We start from the raw sequence: 21,075 nt of genomic DNA on the forward strand, positions 1-21,075 counted from the left end.
TGATGTGTCACAAGAATAACATTTACTAAGTGATATATGATGTGAACTATTCCACAACAGAAAAGTATTCAAGGGAAGCAGGAAGCAAAGCGACTGATCAGTCCCAGTCTTTAGAATCTGTATATATTTCTGTAATTTTTAAAAGTAACAGAGTGTGTCCATTTAAAATGGGTGATAATTTATAGCCTTAATAGATTATGCCCAAGTGAGCAACCCATTAATGTAGAGGACTTCACTGTGTGGATCAGTATATAAATCTTTATTGTTAGGAACAATCCTCATGGATTTCCTATGGTGTCTTATTATGATGGCATTTGATACCCAATTACATTTCTGAAACTTTTTAATATTATGTAATGGGGAAATCAGTTATACCTTAAGTTTATGTAAACAATGTATTGTGTATAAGAAGTATAATGATGTGTTATGAAGTGAAATCTGGGACCATTGACATTAATTCAATTTTAGTGGTTAAGAACCCAAAATATATATAACCTTTTGCTACCTTTTGTTCTCGTTTGATCCTCCGAAGGATCTTCCTCTGAGCTGGGAGGGACTAGAATATATGGAGGATGGACAATTATCCAATGAGGACCAGGAAATGGATAATTGCCACTATCTCTAAGCAACTATAATGCACATAACCCTATTAATACTCACACCACCGTCGTCTTAGTTTCATCATTTCTCTTCAGAACTGGCACTCGGTAAGATCTTCTACTGAACTTGAGTTTTTGGACAGAACTATAGGGACCTCGATATTCATCTGCCTTATATCCCAGTTTCATCAGACAGTAAACCATCTGGCACGCTACCGGAAAAACTGTTGTAGCGTGAAATCTGGGACCACTGACATTAATTTAATGTTAGTGCTTAAGAACCAAAAATGTATATAACCTCTTGCTACCTCCTGTTCTTGTTTGGTCCTCCGATGGATCTTGCTCTAAGCTGAAAGGGGCTCGAATATTCGGATGATGGACAATTATTTAATGAGGACCAGGAATGGGATGATTGCCACTTTCGAATTTACCCACAACTTTTAATCCCACATTTGAGAATTCCCTATACGTTAAATCCTATCAAATTGTACTCCACGAAAAGATGAGACTGAATCAGCAGAGTTTAAGATTTTTAGTTATTTCAACTCAGATTTTGATAAAACAATTTAGCATTTGATTTAATAATATGTCCAGTTCTAATATCAAGTTAGTATGAATTATTAATATGTCATAAACCTCTCAGGAAAGAGCCAAAAGATTGTATTTCCCTCCTCTGAGATGGATCAAGGATCAACCCATGGTATGAGTCAGTACAATATAGAGATCAGATAAACCTAATACAGACCTTTAGGAAGGCCACCAAAGTTTCCGAGTAACCAGTTCCAGTTCGTGAAGACTGCAACAATAAGTCACAGTAATTGTTTCATGAAACCCTTCATCTGAAAGGTTTACTTTGCACACCAGCCATTAGTAAGTGCATTAGCTTTTCATAGATTGACAAAATACTAAATGTCCAAATAAGCCGCCATCAGAATGTGTATTGTCGCAAAGTCGTAAATCGGCAATAACTGACTATCAGTTCCCAAAATCGAACATTTATAGTCCTCAGGTTTCTGTGTGACACCCTTTGGCCTCACCCTAAACGTCAGACCACTCAGTCCCATTGGTCAGAATCCATGAGATAAGGATGATGTAGCAGAGAAAAATAATACAATCCGGAAAAATCAAGTAAACCATTACGTCGTTTCCTTTAGTCAAATGAGCTTGAATTGAACTAACGAAGGGATTATTTCAGCAAAAGGAAATATTAGCATTTGCTCAATGCCTTCTCGGGCAGCTGTTCTAAAATGTTGCAATTTTCTTGCAACTGTATTGAAGCTGAACAGAGCATCTCAAAGGAAACTTATCAAGTTGGAGTGTATGTGGCAACACTGCAGTTCTTTACCACAGACTTCAGAATAGTCCGTTTGCGTTGACCTAATAACAAGAGAATGAGGCCTACCTGGCACACATCAAATACATCGAGAGATTGTTGTTATAGGTCTCATATTAAAATATAACCTAACATTGGTGATTTTGTATATGAACGCACTAATAAACATTTTAATTAACCTGTAATTAATTCAATAGGTATAGGGTACCCATAAACATTTTGGGGGATAACTATCAACATTGCACATATATAACATGCACATATAAGTCATTTATGCAAAATGTTATTCGAAACAGACATAAATGTATAAAACAGGACTTTTTACAAACATTTCCTAACACTAATTTGTAACACCTGCTTTCTTTTGTCATTTTCGGTGCACACGTTTAACACGAGTCAATGTTTTCCTACTTTTTCATATGTTAATTTTATCTAATACACAACATCTCTTAGTTTATTGATAGTAGGTAAATAAATAATGAAATCAAACTATTAATACTTGTTATTGATCACATGTATTGAAGTAGTTAAAACATAAACCAGTTCAGTTTCAAAAGTGTAGGACCTTTGAACACATTAGTAATCATTTTTGTAATGCTATCAAAATCATCGCTTCTGTCATCGATTTTACCAAGTGTAATCTTTGCTTTTTCAGATGTAAAATGTAAAAGGCTGATTTCATAAGGTTCTGAATTGTTCTGTCAATGAATGGTTTGCTCTGGATATCTGATATTCAATTGGTTCTGCTAGAAATTCTAATTAAGAATATAGATGTGTGAAGAAACTTCCTGTGAGTAGATTGATCAATGGACTTCGGTCATTTCTTTGGGGCCCTACTGTGTAGCTGAACATCTGTATTTAATACATTTTTCTGACCGTTCTAATATTTTGTGAATAGAAGACATTATTCAAGAGTGTAAGCCCATCTCTAGCACCACATTTTGGTATAAATATGTACATTTCTCAAGCTCATATAGTTTTTTTCACAACTCTTGCTGCAATACCATCTTATTTTATAGTGAGTGGGAGGCCGGAAACATAAGGCAATTCCTGCCCACGATAACGCCAAAAAAGGCCAAAGGAGGTGGAAATGAACTCATTACAATAAAGTGAATGACTTTTAGTGCCTCTGTGTTTTCATAAAGTGTAACAGAACTCCTGTACAATTTTTTTTATGTTCGAAAAGTCTGCAATTAACGAAAGAAATTGTGTTTGCAACTTTAAGGCACCTTTTTACAATGTATTAAAACCTTTTAGACTCATAAAAGTGATTCCTACCCATAAAGCGACTTTGAGGATCTATTATGAACTGCAAATAAGAAGAGTTGTGAAAGGGGCGTGCCCCTCCTGTTTGGGACTCTCGTTGGAACGTATCAGTGATTTGTGACTGTGACTGCAGCTGCAGTCACAACCCAATGCTCGACCCCTTAGTTCTTGTGGCAGCTGAATCTCAGAGGGAAGTGTTCTGGCCTGACCTTTTGGGGGCCACCAGAGGCCTAGGTGATTACTGCCCTTGCGCGGGGGCTGGCAGCGCCGCAGCAGTAAGGACACACCGACACAGTATCACTGTCGGAAGTGACGTGCTCGAGCGCGCGCCTTCCTTTTATTGTACGCCGCAGGCCACGCCTGGCCTGCGGATGTATGGGTGCGTGTACGTGAGGAAAACTAGACCGCTAATAGACACTACATCCCTCCCCAACTTGCAATTGTTTTTTTTTTTTCAAACAGATAACAGATTCAGTCTTACAACATGTTATATGAGAACGCCTGGGTACTTGCGTGTCCCTTGGTGTTGGGCTCAGGGCACCAGCCGGCAGGCGTAGTCTTTCAGCATCTGGCTCGGTGGGGGGTTAGGCCTCAGATTGTATTTTCGGGCGTTGCCCCTACCACCTTCACTAGTCTGGTAAGTGTCTCTGGTTGCAGCCGCCGGTGTTTGGGGCGCTGCCGCGGAGTCACGTTCTTCCGCTTGACATTCTGGGACATTGACGTTTTCATCGCTGGTTGTCGCCATTCCGTTGGGTCGGATTTCCTCTCCTGCAGCTTCCGGTCGCTGACTGGACTCCTGTGGGAGCGCCTTGAACCACGAGGTGTTCCGTGATACTTCCTCTTCTCCTCTTTTGGCTGTGACCATGGTGCCTTTGGTAGATGTGACGGTCCACGGGCCTGGTTCGTATCGGGTTTGGAACTTCCCACCGGGACGTCTGTTACGAATGATCACTCGGGTCCCCGGGCTGAGGCTCCTCGGCTGGGCCCTCCTGTACATGCTGGCACGTTGGTTCTCATGTCGCCTCCGTGACTGAGCCTCTTCCGTGTCGGCCGGGGGTGGCGCCCATCCTGGCGCAGTTGGGAGGAGATCTCTCCGTGGTCCTTGGAACATCAGAGTCCATGGGCTCCTTTGTGTGGCGCAGTGGGGTGTGCCCCTGTACTCCCTTAGGAACTCGTGTAGTCTTTGCTCAGGATCAGCTGGTTCCACCAGAGCGATTCGGAATACTTTATTGAGGGTCCGCATAAATCTCTCCATGTCTCCGTTTGCTTGTGGCCACTGAGGTGTGATGCGGCGGTGTCGAATTCCCCTGGTCGTAAGGAACGTGGCGAATTCTGCCCCTTGGAACGGCGGTCCATTGTCGCTTCGGATTTCCGACGGGTAACCGAACATGGAGAAGATCTTTTCTAGCGCCGGTCCCACATGAGCAAATGCTGTGGAGTTAACTCTCTCCACTACTGGATACTTAGAGTAGGAGTCAATTGCTACCAGTGTATGTCCTTCTCCCGGAAAACTTCCAAAGTCTATACTAATTTTGGTCCAAGGGGAGGTACAGGCCTCTTCTGTGATTATTGGCACGGGTCTCTCCAGGTCACTTGTCAGCTGACAGGCCATGCACCCTCGTACGTATTCTTCCACCCTGGTCTCTAAATCTGGAAACCATACCTTTTCCCTCATGCGTGCCTTCATTTTCGTCGAGCCTTGATGTCCTCCGTGGGCCAATTGTATCGCCCGGTGTCTCAGGCTGTGGGGTATGACCAGTCGTGAGCCCCTCAGTAGCACTCCGTCATCCGTGGCACTCAGCTCGTGCCGGATCCGCCAGAATCTTGTGAGTGATTCCTTGTCCTTCGCGACCCAGGACGTGGGCGGGCGCAGGTACTCTGTCCACGATCCATCTTGTACTGCCTGAATCGTTCTCCGATACACATTGTCGTCTGCCGCGGCTTCTTTTATTTCATCTATGGTCATGCTGTTCGGGCATGACGCGAGGGCTACCCACTGGGCATACTCCTCACGGTCGTCCTCCATTGATTCATGTTCTTGTGGAGAGGGGTGGCATGACAGATAGTCCGCGGGATTCTTGGCTCCCCGGCGGTAGGTGACTTCCATCTCGTAGGATTGTAGTTGTATCACCCATCGTTCAATGCGAGGTGGGGGGTGTGGAGCGGTTCCTTTGAAAAGGGACACTAGTGGTTGGTGGTCTGTGACCATTACGAACGGGTGGCCTTGTAAGTAGAGGTGGAAATGGCCGCAGGCCCACTTGATAGCGAGAGCCTCCCTCTCGATTTGGGCATATCTCGTCTCCGTCGGGGTTAGAGCCTTGCTGGCAAACGCTAGCGCCGTCCACTGGCCGAGCTCATGTTCTTGGGTCAGGACCGCGCCGAGCCCCACCGGGCTAGCGTCCTCAATCACCTCCGTACGCTTCTTGGGGTCGAAGTAGGACAGCGTGGCTTTCTCCAAAAGCGCGTCTTTGATCCCCCGAAATGCCTCTTCTTCCTTCGGGCCCCACTGCCACGGGACATCCGTCTTTGTTAGCGCTCGTAGCGGTTCACTCCTGGTGGCCAAACCCGGTATGAATCGGCCACAGTATGTAGCCATACCAAGGAAGCTTCTCACCTCCGTCGGGGACTTTGGCGCGAAGGCGTCTTGGATGGCCTTGGATTTCTTTGGATCAATCTGAATGCCCTCCTGATTGAACACATAGCCAAAGAATTCTATCGAGGGCTGAAAGAATTGGCATTTTTCTTTGTGGAGTGTTGCTCCATGGATGCTGAGTCTTTTTAGGACGTCTCTCAGGTGCTTGTGGTGTTCTGATGCTGTGGCAGAATGTATCAGGATGTCATCGCTGACGTTGATGACCCCCGGTAATCCTGAGAGGAGTTCACGGATGGTGTTTTGAAACACCTCCGCCGCTGACGAAATGCCAAAGTTTAGCCGTTTATAACGCCGGAGCCCCAGGTGGGTGCTAAAGGTGGTAATGAAGCGACTTTCCTCCGCTAGGGGTAGTTGATGGTATCCGGCGTTTAGATCTATCTTCGAGAACCACTTCGACCCGTTTAGGTCGGCGACGAGGTCATCCATGGTTGGAGTCAGATGTCTCTCTCTCCGGATGGCGGCGTTTGGTAGCTGCATGTTGATGCACAGACGGATGGCGCCTGGTTGCTTAGGTTTTTCTACAATCACCATGGGTGACACCCATGGGGTGGGCCCCGCGACTTTCTCGATGACCCCTAGAGTTTCTAGTTTCTCCAGTTCTTTTTCCACCAGTGGGCGTAGATGGAAGGGTACTCGGCGGTGCCGCAAGGCGGTGGGAGTGACTGACTTATCTATGTGCAGTTTGATAGGCTCGCATTTGATGCAGCCTAGGCCCTTGAATAATTCGGGAAATCGCGCCAAAAGTTCATCCACCTGGTGTGATCTTATCCGGTTAGCGAAAGCGATGAGTTTCAAGTCCTCTGCTGTGTGACTGCTGATCAAGGTACCGGCTTCACGGTTGATGATGTGGATTGTTACCATTACCTGTGCCTCATCGGCCTGAATTGGTATTGTTATTTTCCCCTTTAAGGGTAGGGGAGTGTCCGCTCCATAAGCGAAGATCCTGGTCTTGGATGGCATTATTTCGGGCCGTGGGCGTAGTCTGTTGAATTGTTGCAAACCCATTACATTTACAGTGGCGCCAGTGTCAATGATGGCTTTAACTTCATTTCCCGCCATTTGTACCATGCACGTGGGCTGTGGCCGTCGTCGCTGTTTGAGCTCTCGTGCGAACGACACGATGTACGCCTCCTCATCCTCCGACTCTGAGTCATCGTACACCATGGGTAGGTGTTTCTCTGCCCTGGCTGGTGTTGTTTCGTCCAGCGACAGTTGACGGACGGCTTTTGTGGGCGCCCGTGGCCTCCGGAACGGTTTTGACGTGTTTCTTTTGCGGCACACTGAGGCAAAATGGTTTGTTATCCCGCAGTTCGCGCAGGTCTTTCCTTGAGCCGGGCAGTCTTTGGCCCCGTGAGGTTCATGTCCACAATACCCACATCGCGTCCGCGGTGGGTCTCTCCGGTATTCCCTTTGCGGTGGTCCCCGTGGTTGGGGTCGTACAGCATCTGCCCGCTCCACTTTGATGGCTTCTGCTTTGACCTGTGGTTGGTGTAGTGCCTGTTCCATGGCAGAAGCCCTGATACTCGAGAGTTCATGAGATCTAGCAAGGATTAAGAGGTCTTCTAGCGGTATGCCTGGCTTGCGTAGGATGGCCCCTCTCGGCGTTTTGTCCCGGCATCCCTGGATGATCTGCCGTCTTATGGCCTTTGGTTGGTCTTCATCGGTGGAGCTGGCCAGCTCCCTGACAACGGCATGGAATTGGTCCATCGTCTCGCCTTCCCTTTGACGCGCTTGACCCAGTTTGAAGACCTCAAAGTCTACGTTCAGTTGGGGGTCAAAATGGCCGTTCAGAGCGGCGACCGCTGCGTCATAGTCATCTCCTGTATTGGGCAAGTGCTTGAACAGCCTGAAAATCTCATCGCCCGCGTAGTGTAGTAGAAGCGACTGCTTCACCGCTTTATCTGTTTCCCTCGTGACGATAAAATAGTTTTCCAACCTTTCTAGCCATATTTTCCATCTAAGGGAAGCCGTAGACGGGTCTGCCGCCTCGCTGAATGGTGGTAGCACCCCTGACGCGGCATGCTGGAATGGGATGTTGATAACTGGCACTGGTGCGTCTTCCTCCGTCATGGTGGTGGTACCACAGGGTGTCAGCAATGGGTCTCTTTTCCCTCCCTGTGCAGGCTCTGCGACGTCGCGTAGCTCACCTCAGCGTCGTCGCGGTGATTGTAGGCCTCGGGCGCCTCGTGATGAGCAGGCTGCAGGGCGCGTTCCTCCCCAGGTGATGATGAGCTGGAAGACGCACACGGGTGTGGCACGCTGGTCCCAAAGCTACACAGCCGCTGGCCACAGTGGGGTTACTCAGGAGAGTGGTTGGCACGTCCTCCGCTGAAGTCCTCTGCTCCCAGGCACTGAGGAAGTCCCTCCCTGGCAGTCTGTGGCCTCTCATGCACAATGCGTGGGAAAAACAGGGTGCCGGGCCGATCCGCGGCTCACGCGCAATGCGTGAGAGGTGGCAGGCAGTCGCAGAAGGCGGGCCGGCTCCGCACCCGGCAACGCCGCTGGATTCCCCTCGATGCAGGGGGTCCTCCTACCCAGGTAGCCTCCTCACAGTGCTCCAGGGGGGTGAAAGGGCCCGAAGCCAAGGCCCAGACAGGTGGACAGGCCCCAGCGTGGCCAAATGCAGAAGGCCGCAGAAGCGCGGTAGGCACCGCGGGATGGAGCGGATCTGCTCCGAGGTGGCACGGGTGTGCGAGCGAGGGTTGGGCCCCCTCCGCTCGTCGCCAGTGTTCTGCCCTGACCTTTTGGGGGCCTCCAGAGGCCTAGGTGATTACTGCCCTTGCGCGGGGGCTGGCAGCGCCGCAGCAGTAAGGACACACCGACACAGTATCACTGTCGGAAGTGACGTGCTTGAGCGCGCGCCTTCCTTTTATTGTACACCGCAGGCCACGCCTGGCCTGCGGATGTATGGGTGCATGTACGTGAGGAAAACTAGACCGCTAATAGACACTACAGGAAGCTGCCCATTTTAGAATCGTGTCGGTGGCGCTGAAACACTGCTCGCTTCACCCGTTCTATTCCCAAATGGGAAATATTTTTTTAAAGAAGCCCTTTTTCCTTTATTTGTTAGGGGCTCATTTTAAAAATAAAGTCTTACCTGCTTGGGAATGCAGGTACAGGGATTGATGTTTGCTATCCCTTGCAAGCGTTATCCTTGCATTAACAGCCATTCGCAGGGGGGGTTACAAATTGCGAGTGTTCTAATTAATATTTGTTTGCTCGTTTGTTCCTCCTCATGAATGGGCTTATTACAATGTAACCTATTGCTATATGTAAGTCACATCACAAAATTACAGGCAAGTTGAAAAACGCTGGTGCTCAGTTGACGCCCAGTATTTCCGACCTGCTTATTTGTATTCCTGGCCCATCATTCTGACTTCAGCTCTGTTCAGTTTCATGTAGATAACTTTGGTAATTGTTCTGTTGATTTTTTTTTTTATTAGATAAAAAGATAAAAACAGACGAGTTCATGAACAATAAGAAGGCGCATGAAGTTCTGGTGATGTCGCAGTTGATAGACAGTATTGCAAACTATTGTGGTATAAAACAGGTAAGCTTGAATCTAGCTATTAATACACTTTATAATGAAAAAGGGTTATGTGTAGCCCTGCAAACCAGCTTAGGAATGCATTATTTAGATATTTTTACAAAGTAATGTATATAATTGTTACTTATATAGTCTAATTATATATTATTACAAAGAAAAACATACATCCACCTGTTTTTCTTGATGAATTGTGATTTTTTTTATTTAGTTTTTTACCTGCAGTTTCAAATTAACAAGAGCTTTTTAGCTGCTGATTAAATTAGAAGTAGCTTGCCCTTTTGATACGCACCTTAAAACCGTGATCCAGTAAATTTGCTTAGCCCAGATCTACCACCATTTTGTTGGTTAGCTGTTTAATCAAAGGGGCTTGTTATTATGCTGTTTGTTATAAATAGAAATACTGGGAGCTACTTACTATAAAGCAGGAGAGTCAGATGAGCCAACCGTTAAATCAGGAACTCTTGACTACATTACAAAGGAACTGACTTTTAAGCAAAGATGTAGAGGCAATGTAGCTCAACCAATTAGTGACTAGTAAGAGTTTCTTCCACCCAGCACTGGAACTGTTACACAATCAGAGAAGTATGCACATGAGCCGTTTAAACCCACTCTCCGTGGGGAAACAACAGAAATATTTAGCCACTTTGAGGAAAATATGATTGACATTTTATTTTTAACTAAAATAAGGGTAGTGGACAAATCTGTTCCGGGAATCTTAGCCGCACTGCCCCCTCAATACATAGGGCCCGATTGTGATATAAGTTGTCGGACCGCTGTCTTCTGTTGCAGCTGTCAGGAGTCCTCCTGACAAGCAGTCGGTGGTCTCATCACCCAAATATGATATGACCAGGGTGGTGGCGGTTGGAAAGTGCTCTTTTACACTGCGGCTTGTGCTGTGGCCCAGGAAAAGGGCTTTAGCACAAGCCACAGTGTACAAGACCACATCCATGCAGTGTGTGCCATGCACCATGGCAAAAAGTGCATGGATGTGTGTTGGGGCACTACATGTGCCCCCAGAGCCACTTTGCAGTGGCCCACGAGGAACCAGGGTCCTGTTTGGATGTCCACGAAAAGGCTGTTGGAAAGACACGTCGTAATCCCGACAGTGGTGCCTGCCTCAACACCTCCGCCCATCAAAGGATACGATTCCGACCTCCGTCTAACGGGATCATAGATCCTGTCGGAGGCAGCTGTCTTCCCTCTATAGTTTTGGTCCAACAGCCCGCATCATAATGCGGAGATCGGACCCAAGGGCTGTCTGTCAGTGGGATTGCCAGTAACGGACTGTCGGTGGCAGTCCCACCGGCATCATAATCAGCCCCATAACTTCCATAAAAAAATAGGGCTAGTGATAACAAGCATTTTCAATGCAATAGGTCTCGCATTTGTGAGCTTTTAAGCTATTGGCATTGAAACTGACAATGGCTTTTATTTATGTTTTTTTAAAAGGAACACATATATAAAAGGCATTCTTGTTTTTAATGCCTAGAGCTCAAACTCTCGCAAATCCGAGACCACTATAATGGTGGCCATGCCCCTTTTTTTAGATGCTGCTTGCATATTCAGGATAGTTTGAGCAGCATCTAAACAAAGGGGCGTGGCCACCAGGGGGTGGAGCCAGCATTGTGTGGGGAAAACCCAGCCTCATTCAGGACCCTCAAACCAGACGGTCAATCCACAAGCAGACCCAGGCTCACTCCTCCCCTCACATCAGCATGCTAAACACTCCATTCACCACCGGGGCAGACCCTCCCAGACTCTTGGAGCCAGGCTCACCAACCAGCCTCAGCCAATCACACGCCAGACACAAATTACACAAATATGCCAACTTCTAGAAGTGGCACTTCTACACTAGACACACTCATGCCGCATATATCATTACGCAGCATTCAATCTCACCAGTTCGCACATACCAAACTCGACCCTGCACTCCCCGCACATCAGGAACTACCATGGGCATACATATTCCCCATGCATTCCTATGGGAGGGCAGGTCACTCACCACACATACACAGAGAGCTCAGACACTTTATACTGTACCACAGTGAAAAAGTGCGCAGAGGCCTAAAATCACCACCACCAGGTTCCAGAAACAGGCTAGGAAAAAGCAAAAAGTCTCGGGGTGAACCTGCCTAAAGGGCCGGGTCCAACAAGGACCAACTATGCTCAATTGTTCGTGGTCCGTGATTTTAACTTACTCGTATGATGATCCTTCAGTCAACTCAAAAGATATGGAGTATGTTGAGCTTATGACATCTTTTTCATTGACGCAACACATTCAGTGTCCTTCTAAAAATAAGGACGAATATCAAAATACAGCTAAAGTTAAAATCATACATTGGTGGTGATGATGATGTCTGAGTTAAAAATGTAGGCCTGTTTTTAGCAGCACCACTGCAGATACTTATGCATTGGAATTTACAAATTGGATTCACAATGCTAGCAACATTAATACCCCTGAGTTGTCATAGAATAAGGATTTGCTCAAAACATGCAGTCAGTTCAACACTGAGCTACAGGCAGGACACTAAGCTACATCTTCACCAATTAGAAAGTCATTGTCATAAGGACTATAGCATTGAAAAAGAGCAATATTCAAAGAGAGAATGATAGAGTATGAAAAGCTACTCTTAAAAATGTAATCTAACTTTTTTAGTAGCAGAATAACGGAAGCTTACAATAAAGGAGACCTTTACAATGTTGAAAGAACTCTCCTAAAAGAGGATCTGAAACCATCCCAATAAATGTTTTATTATTTGAATACTTACTATATGGAAAAAGATTAGGTTAATTAAAGAAAGTATAAATGATACACCTACCTAGACTGTTGTGGATGACAGTAATACTCATATTTGTTCCTCTTTTAGTCCCTTAAAAGATAGTAGATAAGTATGGTTAAGTCCAGCCAAAATGAATAACTCGAAGAACCACAGGCCCCTCTTGGCCAAACAAAGGCTACACCTGATCTCCCAGATCCAAATCTTTTTTTTTCTAACATCTGAATTGCAACCTGGTTCACACCCAGGGGCTTAACGTTCCACCCGTGTCACGCCCAGCGGTACAAGTGATTAATACCTCTCAAAACTTTCAGATACCAGCAGTTTTTAAGAAACTTGTACTGAGAAAACCCTTTTGGACTAAAAAATAAGATTGAGGTGCTGGCTCTATATCACACCCCAGGTCCATGCGTACCATCTGTTTCACACCCAGTGGTCCAAGCGGTGAGGCCTCAAACCTGTATCACATCCAGTGGACAAGCGTACCATTTGTGCCATGCCCAGTTATCCAATAGACAATCAATTTCACCCTTCCTAGCATGCTGACTATTGAAGAAAGGTGACCTCCGTGGGAATGCCTCCGAGGCAACCCTGCCAATTTTTAAGTACAGACACATAAAATAGGTAACATGTCAGATTTCTGTCAGTAGCAGGGCACTCAGGTGAAATTTTTGTGCTTCTTCCTAGTTTGCCATACGCCAAATGCTGGGACTAAAGACCAGATGTGGTCCCTTACCCTCTGATGGCAGCTTCAGGGCGCATATTAAGTAGAGTTTCCAAATAATTGCGGTGTCTGCTCACCTTCCTTGATGCACAAGTGTGAATCCGTCCGGGCGGGGTCACTTTCCTTCAGCTGCAGTCCGGTCTGAGGTACCAATCTCTCCTGGCTGGCTCACCAAAATGTTGCTCGAATAGGAATTTACCTTGACAAACAAAAGAGGCGTTTGGCGAAACAGGAACAGTTTGTTCAATAAAACACTTCAACCGGTAGCACAGTTACAGAAATGGGTCTAAGGACTGTATCTAAGTACAATCAATCTGAACAGGGTTTTATACGTTTCTTTGGGTATCTTAAAGTGCTTCCAGCGATCATTGTTTGGTAAAAGAATGTGGGCCTTGCCTGTGGAGTCATAAATAAGTCCCCTCATAGCAAATGCAGGTGGGCCTTAACCTTGCTTGAGCACAATATGAGCAGTGGGTAACATGTCCAGACGTCCGCCATCTGGGACGCATGAACACTCTGTGTACTGTGTGTGCTGTGTCCTTATTGGCTACGTGTTCCAATCTTCATGTGGAATCTGAATTTATGGTGTTTTGGACGTTTGCCCACTTCTCTGGCCATTTGTGCTTACTTGGGGCCAATTATCCTGGACCAATGTGGTGTCGCTGTGCTCATCTGGGGAATGGACCAGAGTTTCCAGTTTGCACATTTGTCTGCCGGCTACATGCCACCCCGCCTGTGGCATGTCAATCAGTAATCTCACTTAGGTCGCAGAGCCTACCTGACAATTCATTTCTGAATCGGGGCTGATGGAGAGTTCATGACGGGTAAATTTGATAATAGTGATGTAATGTCTTTCTTATGTGCGAATGTATCATTATAAGCACTGACATCGATTCAACCAATATTAACAGAAGTGCTTTCAGTTACAAACATGACCAATTTGTTTTGCTGTTAGTTGGTTTGGGAAGGCTTCCAGTTGTGTGTGACTGCTAGTTTGTGAGTAATGTAAGAGTGCTATTGGTATGTCAAGCCGTTAGACTGTGAGGAGTTTGCCAGTACTTCCGGTTGGTTGAGGCTTGTAGTATGAGGGGTGCCATAGTGCTGCCAGTATTTTTAGGCTTCTACTCCATTTCTAGTGTGAGAGTGCTTCCAGTAGTCTATGGCTGCAATTCTGTGAGGGGTATCAGCATGCTGTCTGTAGTGTCTTACTGCTAGTTTGTTAGGGGTGTGAGTTTGATCAGTAGTGTGAGACTCTTAATCTGGGTTGTAAGAGAGGCTTCTAATAGTGTGAGACTGCTAGACTGTGGAGGAGTGGGAAAGTGTTTTCTGTGGAGTGAGACTGTAGTTTTGTGAGGGTTTTGAGTGCTTGCAATATCCTGAGTCTGCTATTTTTTGGGGTGTGTGAGTGCCATCTATGGAGTGATTTAGTCTGTGAGGGATGTTAGTCATTGTTAATGCGTCATGCTAGTGTTTGAGGTGTTAGACGTCTGCCATTACTGTGAAACTGCTACTCTGTTAGTGGAGTGAATGCTGTCTCTTGCGTGAGATAGCCAGTGCTAGAGTGCCCGTGGCAGCTTAAGACTGTTGCTCTGAGGGTTGTGAGAGTGCAGGCAGTATTCATGTCTGTGAGTGATGTGAGTGGTTTCAGCAATGTGTAATGGCTAGCATGTGAGAGTGCTGTCAGTATTTATCCTTTGTGAGAAGTGTGAAATCTATGTTGCTAGTAATAATACAAAGGCTATTTTTATATATAACCTTGTGTGGAGTTTCCTTTGTGGTGGTGGGCCTTGGGTGTTGTTGCTGGGTGCGAGCTCAAACGTTTTACACATCGCCTCCGGGATAAGCCTGTCTGCTTGTGCCAAGCTACCAAGGGGGTGAGCAGGGGTTATCTTAGCGTGTGACTTCCTTGCCTTGACTAGAGTGGTGGTGTCTGCCTGGCTTTGGCGCAAGCCTTAGCCAACCAGAAATCCCATATCTAACAGAGAACAAAGACTTAGTGGGGTGTAAGGATCTGTGCAAAAACCCCTACATGGTGTGTTACTTCTTGATGTCAAGATGAACCTCTGTCCGTGTAACTAGAGGGAAAGGACTTTGAAACTTTCATCCATCTTGCTGAAGCAACTACCCAAGGGCCTGATTTGAGCTTGCCACCTGCTGAAGTCTCAGGGACATTAGACTTCACCCATCAGCCGTCTGGATTCCTATTTGAGGGGGATTCTACTCGCCGGCGAGGCCTCTGTTGAGAGTTCCAGAGCCTCGGGTTCTACTGTGGGGAAGGGCGACTGAAAGTCTTCGTTGTCACTATTGTTGGCCGCTGCAGCTGAGGAGCTGAGCTGCTGAGTGCCTGCATTTGCCGTCCTACTAGAATCATCGTTATCGCTTTTGTGGGCCGCTATAGCTGAGGAACTGTGCCGCTGAGTGCCAGCATTTCCCATCCTACGAGAATCATCACTGTTGCTAATGTGGGCAGCTGCAGCTGAGGAGCTGTGCAGCTGAGTGCCCACACTAGTCACCACTTCAAGGATCTTGTTACCACCTACGTTTGCCGCTGGGTGCCCTCCTTTAAGCCCTGTCCCAGGATTATTGGGAGTGCACGCCGCAGACCGCTACAGCTAGGAGCTTTGGCCTCTGCAAGTCCGCATCACAGTGGCTTTCGTGTGAGGCTGTGTGCCGTGCCCCTTTAAATCTCAGGTCCATTGTGCAGCACCGGGTCGCGTGGACCCCAACCTCAAACTAAGTCCGTTCCACACCCTTTTTGAGTGCCTTTATTGCTTTGAAGTGCATCTGTAATTTTGTGCATTGTGGCTCCTTGAGTGCTTTTAGCCTCGTGTTAAATCTATATAAAGATAACTATTTTTCTCTAACTACTTGTGGTGTCCGTTTGTAGCGTCTCTCCTGAGTTATTGTTTATGGTAATAAATGCTTCACACACTGCCTCTGAGATAGGCCTGCCTGCTTGTGCTACGTTACCACAGGGTTGAGCAGGGGTTATCAAAGGGTGTAGCCCCTTTACTCTGACTTAGGAAGAAGGATCCCTATTTGGACCTCGGCGCCAGCCACTGCCAACTAGATATCCCCATTTCTAACATGGAAGAATTCCCACACATCGCCATCGTGCCGCTGAAGAAACAGACGCAGTGCCTGCCTGGGGCTGGAGAAATTGCTGCACACTTAGTCTCATGCACTGATCTCCGAAGTCCAAGATCACTGCACCGATTCCGATGCAGGCCCCTCTGCGCGACTGCAAAAACCAATGCACCGGGCTGGAGAGATGAACGCAGTGCCATTGCAGCTGCCACATCGAGAACCTATGCATCCCGAATCGCCATGCATCGCACTGGGGCGCCAAGTCTATAGCAACACCGCGGTCGCAGTGAGAAACAAACACATCACCTCCCTGCACAGTATGAAACAGAAACATCACCTCCTCTTCAGTAAGGAGCTGATGCACCACATCCCCTGGAGCAAGGAACCAAAGCATCATCTTCCCTGTAAGTAAGGTACCGGCGCATCACCTTCCCTGTGGCTGTTTTTGCTTATGATTTTGGCGCATCCAAGATACTTTGTGTTGAAATTGTTGCATCTATAGTTTGCTATGGACAGAACTGTTTTTACCTTTTAAAAGTCATATCTTGATAACTGTATGTTTTTTTGTTGTTGTTTTGATCTTATTTAGTTTAGATAAAGATTACTTATTTTTCTAAAATGGTGTGATGTCCATTTGTATTGTTTCCACTGAATTACTGTACATGTGCACGAATGCTTTACACACTGCCTCTGAGATAATCCTATCTGCTCGCGCCAAGCTTTCAAGGGAGTGAGCAGGAGTTGTCTATGGGCGTAACTCCCTTACCCTGACTAGGAGCAGGGGTCCCTAGTTGGACAAAGGTACCTACCTCTGCCAACTAGAGAGAATTGGTAACAGAAGAGTGAATTTCACTCACACATACAAGAGACAGTGAGACAGAGGTAGTGCTACCTTACTAATACAGTGATCGCATACAGCACATGTAATCAAATGGTATGCTCCCTTCCAGAGTTAAAGCTTCCCCTTATAAACAAGTACAGTAAAGGCAGCAGCAGTGCAAGGTTCCCTAATACACAGATGTTAGACCTGGCACCTTGGCGTGAGTCTCCCTTCCACTTTTTGCTGATGTGCCTCCGATGTTTTGCTGGTTTTCCGATACTCAGGGCACTGCGCCACGGCTGACCCGTGCCGCAGTGCAAGTGCTCCCTACTGTAAATTGTACATGCGATTGGTATCCATGATTGGTTCTTTGGATTTACTGTTAGTCCCTAGTAAAGTGCACTAGAGAGTGCCGGGGCTTGTAGATGCCAATACTGCTGGTGGGCCTGCAGCGCTGGTTGCGCCACCCACCGAAGCAGCCGTAAAGATGTGTCTGGGAACTGCGACCGCAGAACCCGCGTGCGGTCTCGTACTGTCACGCTAGCTGGGCAAGTGCCCCCACTTGCCAGCACCGACCCTTTCCTTGACTACATATTAGTCACCCCTATGGTAGGCCTGCGGGAAGGGTGCGTTGTAGGTGTAAGGTAGGACAAGCCCTGATGTGCGTGGCATGTCCTAGTAGTGACTTACAACCAAGACCGTATTTCACTATTGAAGGCTACCTGCTCCATTAGGCCAGACTGAGCTGCGAGAATTATTACACCCTATAATCCCCGCAGGCTCAAGGAGCATGGTAGCGAGTCATGTTTAGTATGCCTGAACTCAGGATGATAAAATATTTCTTGTAGTCAAGTTTATTTTAGTATCCTGGGTTTGCAAATGCTACTTTTAGAAAGTTAGCGTTTGCTTGCTTAACCATTTCAGCCCGCCTCTGCTGGTATGTGTATCTGACTGTCTAGGATGTGTGAGTGACAGGGCTGGAGGGATGACAGGTGGTGAATGCGCAGATTACACCTTAGTGGGAGGTAGGAGTGCCTCTTGACTCGAACTGTAGCTGTGCTCGACCACCACAATGCTGGCTCCACCCTCCTGGGGAGCGGCGGATGACACTGCCGACGCCTGGCCCAGGAAGGGCGAAGCCCCCATCAACAAGGTACTCTGGCCACCCCTGTCCGCACAATGCTGGCTCCACCTCCTGTGGGGCGTCTGATGCGCCTGCCCCTCACACTGAAAGCAGAAGCCGGAGTACACCCACCGGGGTACTCAAGGACTGAGAGTGGCTATGCAAAGGCCCCCCTGGCCTGCGAGAACAAAAGAATTGGCCTATAAGAGAAGGAGCCCTGCTCCTTGAAAATTAGATCCGGTTTGGGCCACAGAAGGACTCTGCCCTACGAGAAGGACCGTGAGAGACAAGGAAGGGTGCTGACTCTTGCCTGTGTCTGGTGCCTTGCTGCTGAAGGAGAGGAAGAAGAAAAGACTACGAGAAGACTTTTGCTTTACTTTGTGCCAAACTCTGCTAAAGAGATCTCCAAGGGCTTGCAACTGAACTTGCCCCCTGACCAGCGTCCCAGGACCAGTGGACGCTACCCCCTTGGAAGAAAGCGACTGCGGGTGCTGACCATCGCCGCAGCACCGACGGAGGAATCTCCTCCAAGGCAACGACATCCACCTGACCACCGTGACCGGGGCCCAAAGCAACAGCGAGAGCAAAGTAAGGACCAGCCGCCGCTGGCCCGAACACCGTGACCGCAACTGCACCGGGAGCCCGAGAGCAAAGCGAAGGAGGACCCGTCCGGTCCGAGCTCTCGAGGTGACTGCATAACGAGCAGCCACTCACCTGCAAAGACGGACAGTTGCCCTGTGAGAATCCGCAAGGTCGGTAGCCTGCCCGACAGCCCAGCTGTGAGCCCACAGCTGCACCGGCACTTGCCTGGGTACGTCCTGCCGCCACAGAACACCGCTGCCCCGGATGACCAGTGACCTGCTCGGCTGAAGAGCCGCAACGATCAGCGACCCCGGGAAGGCAACGCGACGTGGGACAGATCCCCTGGAAGCCGCCGGCTCCACAAGAACTTTGGTTAACACCGGCCTACGGGCCCTCAGAGAACTGCTATAAGAACTGTGGTAACCTGAACTGAGTAACTTGCAACCGTTATCGTAAAGTACGTTGACTGTATTCACAAGCCTGCTTAAAATCTATATAAAGATATATATTTTTACAGAATACAGTCTGGTCTCGTTGTGTGGTGGGTTGGTTGTAAAGGTGTACTATTGCAAGTGTTTAACCCTATGTGCCCCAAAGATTAGCCTACGACTGCTTAAGCCATACTACCTAGAGGGTAAGCAGAGGTTGTCTGGAAGGTAACCCTCAGCCCTGACGAGGAAGAGAGAGTCCCTGCTTGTCGCTAGTGTTGCACTGCGCCAACTAGAGCCTCCCCCTTCCTACATTGGACGCAGCGGTGAGGATTTCGAATTTACACTTGCGATATCTATACCTGAGCTTCTGACCACTACACAAGGATTACGGTCCAGTTACTTAGCCACAGACTTTGCTTTTTGAATTTTGCCGAAAGAAGATTCCGAGTGTGAAAGCCATGCCGGGCACGAAGAGCCTGGATGGAGCGGAGTCCGCGACCTCGGAAGTGTTTGAGGTCGAGTGGGACGCCGCGAAGCTGGATAAATACTCAAAGAACGAGCTGAAGTTTTTCTGTAAGAAACTCAAGGTTCCGCACGCTGGTTGCAAGAATAAGCCAGAATTCTACAAGGCCCTGAAAGCCTGGGTAGAGTCCAGAAAGACCCTGGAGGATCAAGATGCCCTCGCCGAGCAAGATGCAACGGAGGAGCAGAATGCACTTGGGGATCTGGTGGATCTCGAACGACGAGACAGCGAGCACAGCTTTGGTAAAGGCCTGTCGCCAGAGGAGCTGGCGGACAGGAAGGAAACGAGGAATCATGAAAGAAAGCTGGCAGAATTGAAAATCCAGCTGGAGCTTGAAACGAAAAGAATGGCGCTGGAAGAGCGAAAGCACCAAATGGATTATGAAGTAAAAATGAGGGAGATAAGTCTCAAGGAGAGAGACTTGGATCGTCCTCCCTCTGGTGGCAGCGCATCGCCAGTGCAGGTAGAGTCAAGAGTGCACATCCCGAAGGACGTAGGTAAGGAGTTCTTTAAGGGGGATGACATAGGACAGTGGTTTAGGGCATACGAGGTAGCCATGTCCTCCCACCGGGTCCCTGACAAGGATTGGGGAGCGGGGTTGTGGGGAAGGTTCCTTAGCGAAGGGAGAGATACCTTGCTAGATTTGCCCGTTGAAAATCAGAGATCCTATGCCCACATGAAAGAAGCTTTAATGAACAGGTACGGGCTTACCCCTGAAATGTATAGACAGAAGTTTAGGGGATGTACTAAGCGGCCTGGGAATACGTATGTGGAGTATGTGACTTACCTTTGCAGAGCACTGGATGGTTGGGTGAAAGGTAACAAAGTTAATGATTTTCAAAGTCTCTTTGATTTAATTGCATGGGAGCACTTGTCTGATCACTGTTTTCCTGAGTTACGCCAACACCTGATTGATAACCAGCTGTCCAACCCGAGGAAGCTTGCTGAGGAGGCGGACCGCTGGCTCAGCACCAGGGTCCACAAGGGTCCCGTGGGAGACTCCGCCAAGAGTGGGCAGGGTCCCCAGCAGAAGAGTGGGGGGGACAAAGGGGGAAAACAGAAAGGGTTCCAAAAAGGCCCCCAAAGTAGTTCCCAAGGGAGCCCGCAGCAGGGTTCTCAGCCTCCCCCACCTCCGAAGCAGAATGGGGCCCGACAGGTAAACCTGTTCCAAAGGGGCCCTTCAATTGTTTCAAATGTGGCGAGCCTGGGCACATATCCAGTGACCCCAAGTGTCGCCTGTTTGGAAAACCCGCACCCACTGGTGCTCCGCCCCGACAAGTGACTAGCGTTCACCTGGGAGAAGAAATGATGGTCCCGGGGGGTGGAGATCCCGTTCACATGACCCTAGTCTCGCTAGGAGACAGTGAGATGATCCCTACGAACTACCTGCCCTCTAACACTAAGAAATATGGGCAGGTGGTGATCATCAATGGTAAGGAAGCTGAGGCTCTTAGAGACACAGGAGCCAGTGTGACTGCAGTGAGGCAGCACCTGGTGTCTCAAGAGCAGGTTGTACCCCATGCCTACTGTAGGGTTATCAACGCTGATAATTCAGAGAGTCAGTGTCCGATGGCTCAAGTTCCCTTCGAGTGGGGGGGGGTCTCTGGTAC

At 47.9% G+C, this 21,075-nt stretch overlaps 1 protein-coding gene across 1 annotated transcript in view; it reads left to right on the forward strand.

Annotated features, from left to right (window-relative positions):
- Window positions 1-21,075, forward strand: part of METTL25 (methyltransferase like 25) — a 619,072-nt gene that overhangs the window by 153,545 nt on the left and 444,452 nt on the right. Inside the window, exon 3 of the mRNA XM_086919632.1 lies at window positions 9,295-9,401. Coding sequence (XP_086775758.1) covers window positions 9,295-9,401 — 107 coding nt within the window. The remainder of the gene's footprint in view (window positions 1-9,294; window positions 9,402-21,075) is intronic.

Source organism: Lissotriton vulgaris, chromosome 1_1, assembly GCF_964263255.1.
Source record: "Lissotriton vulgaris chromosome 1_1, aLisVul1.2, whole genome shotgun sequence".
Classification (NCBI taxonomy): domain Eukaryota; kingdom Metazoa; phylum Chordata; class Amphibia; order Caudata; family Salamandridae; genus Lissotriton; species Lissotriton vulgaris.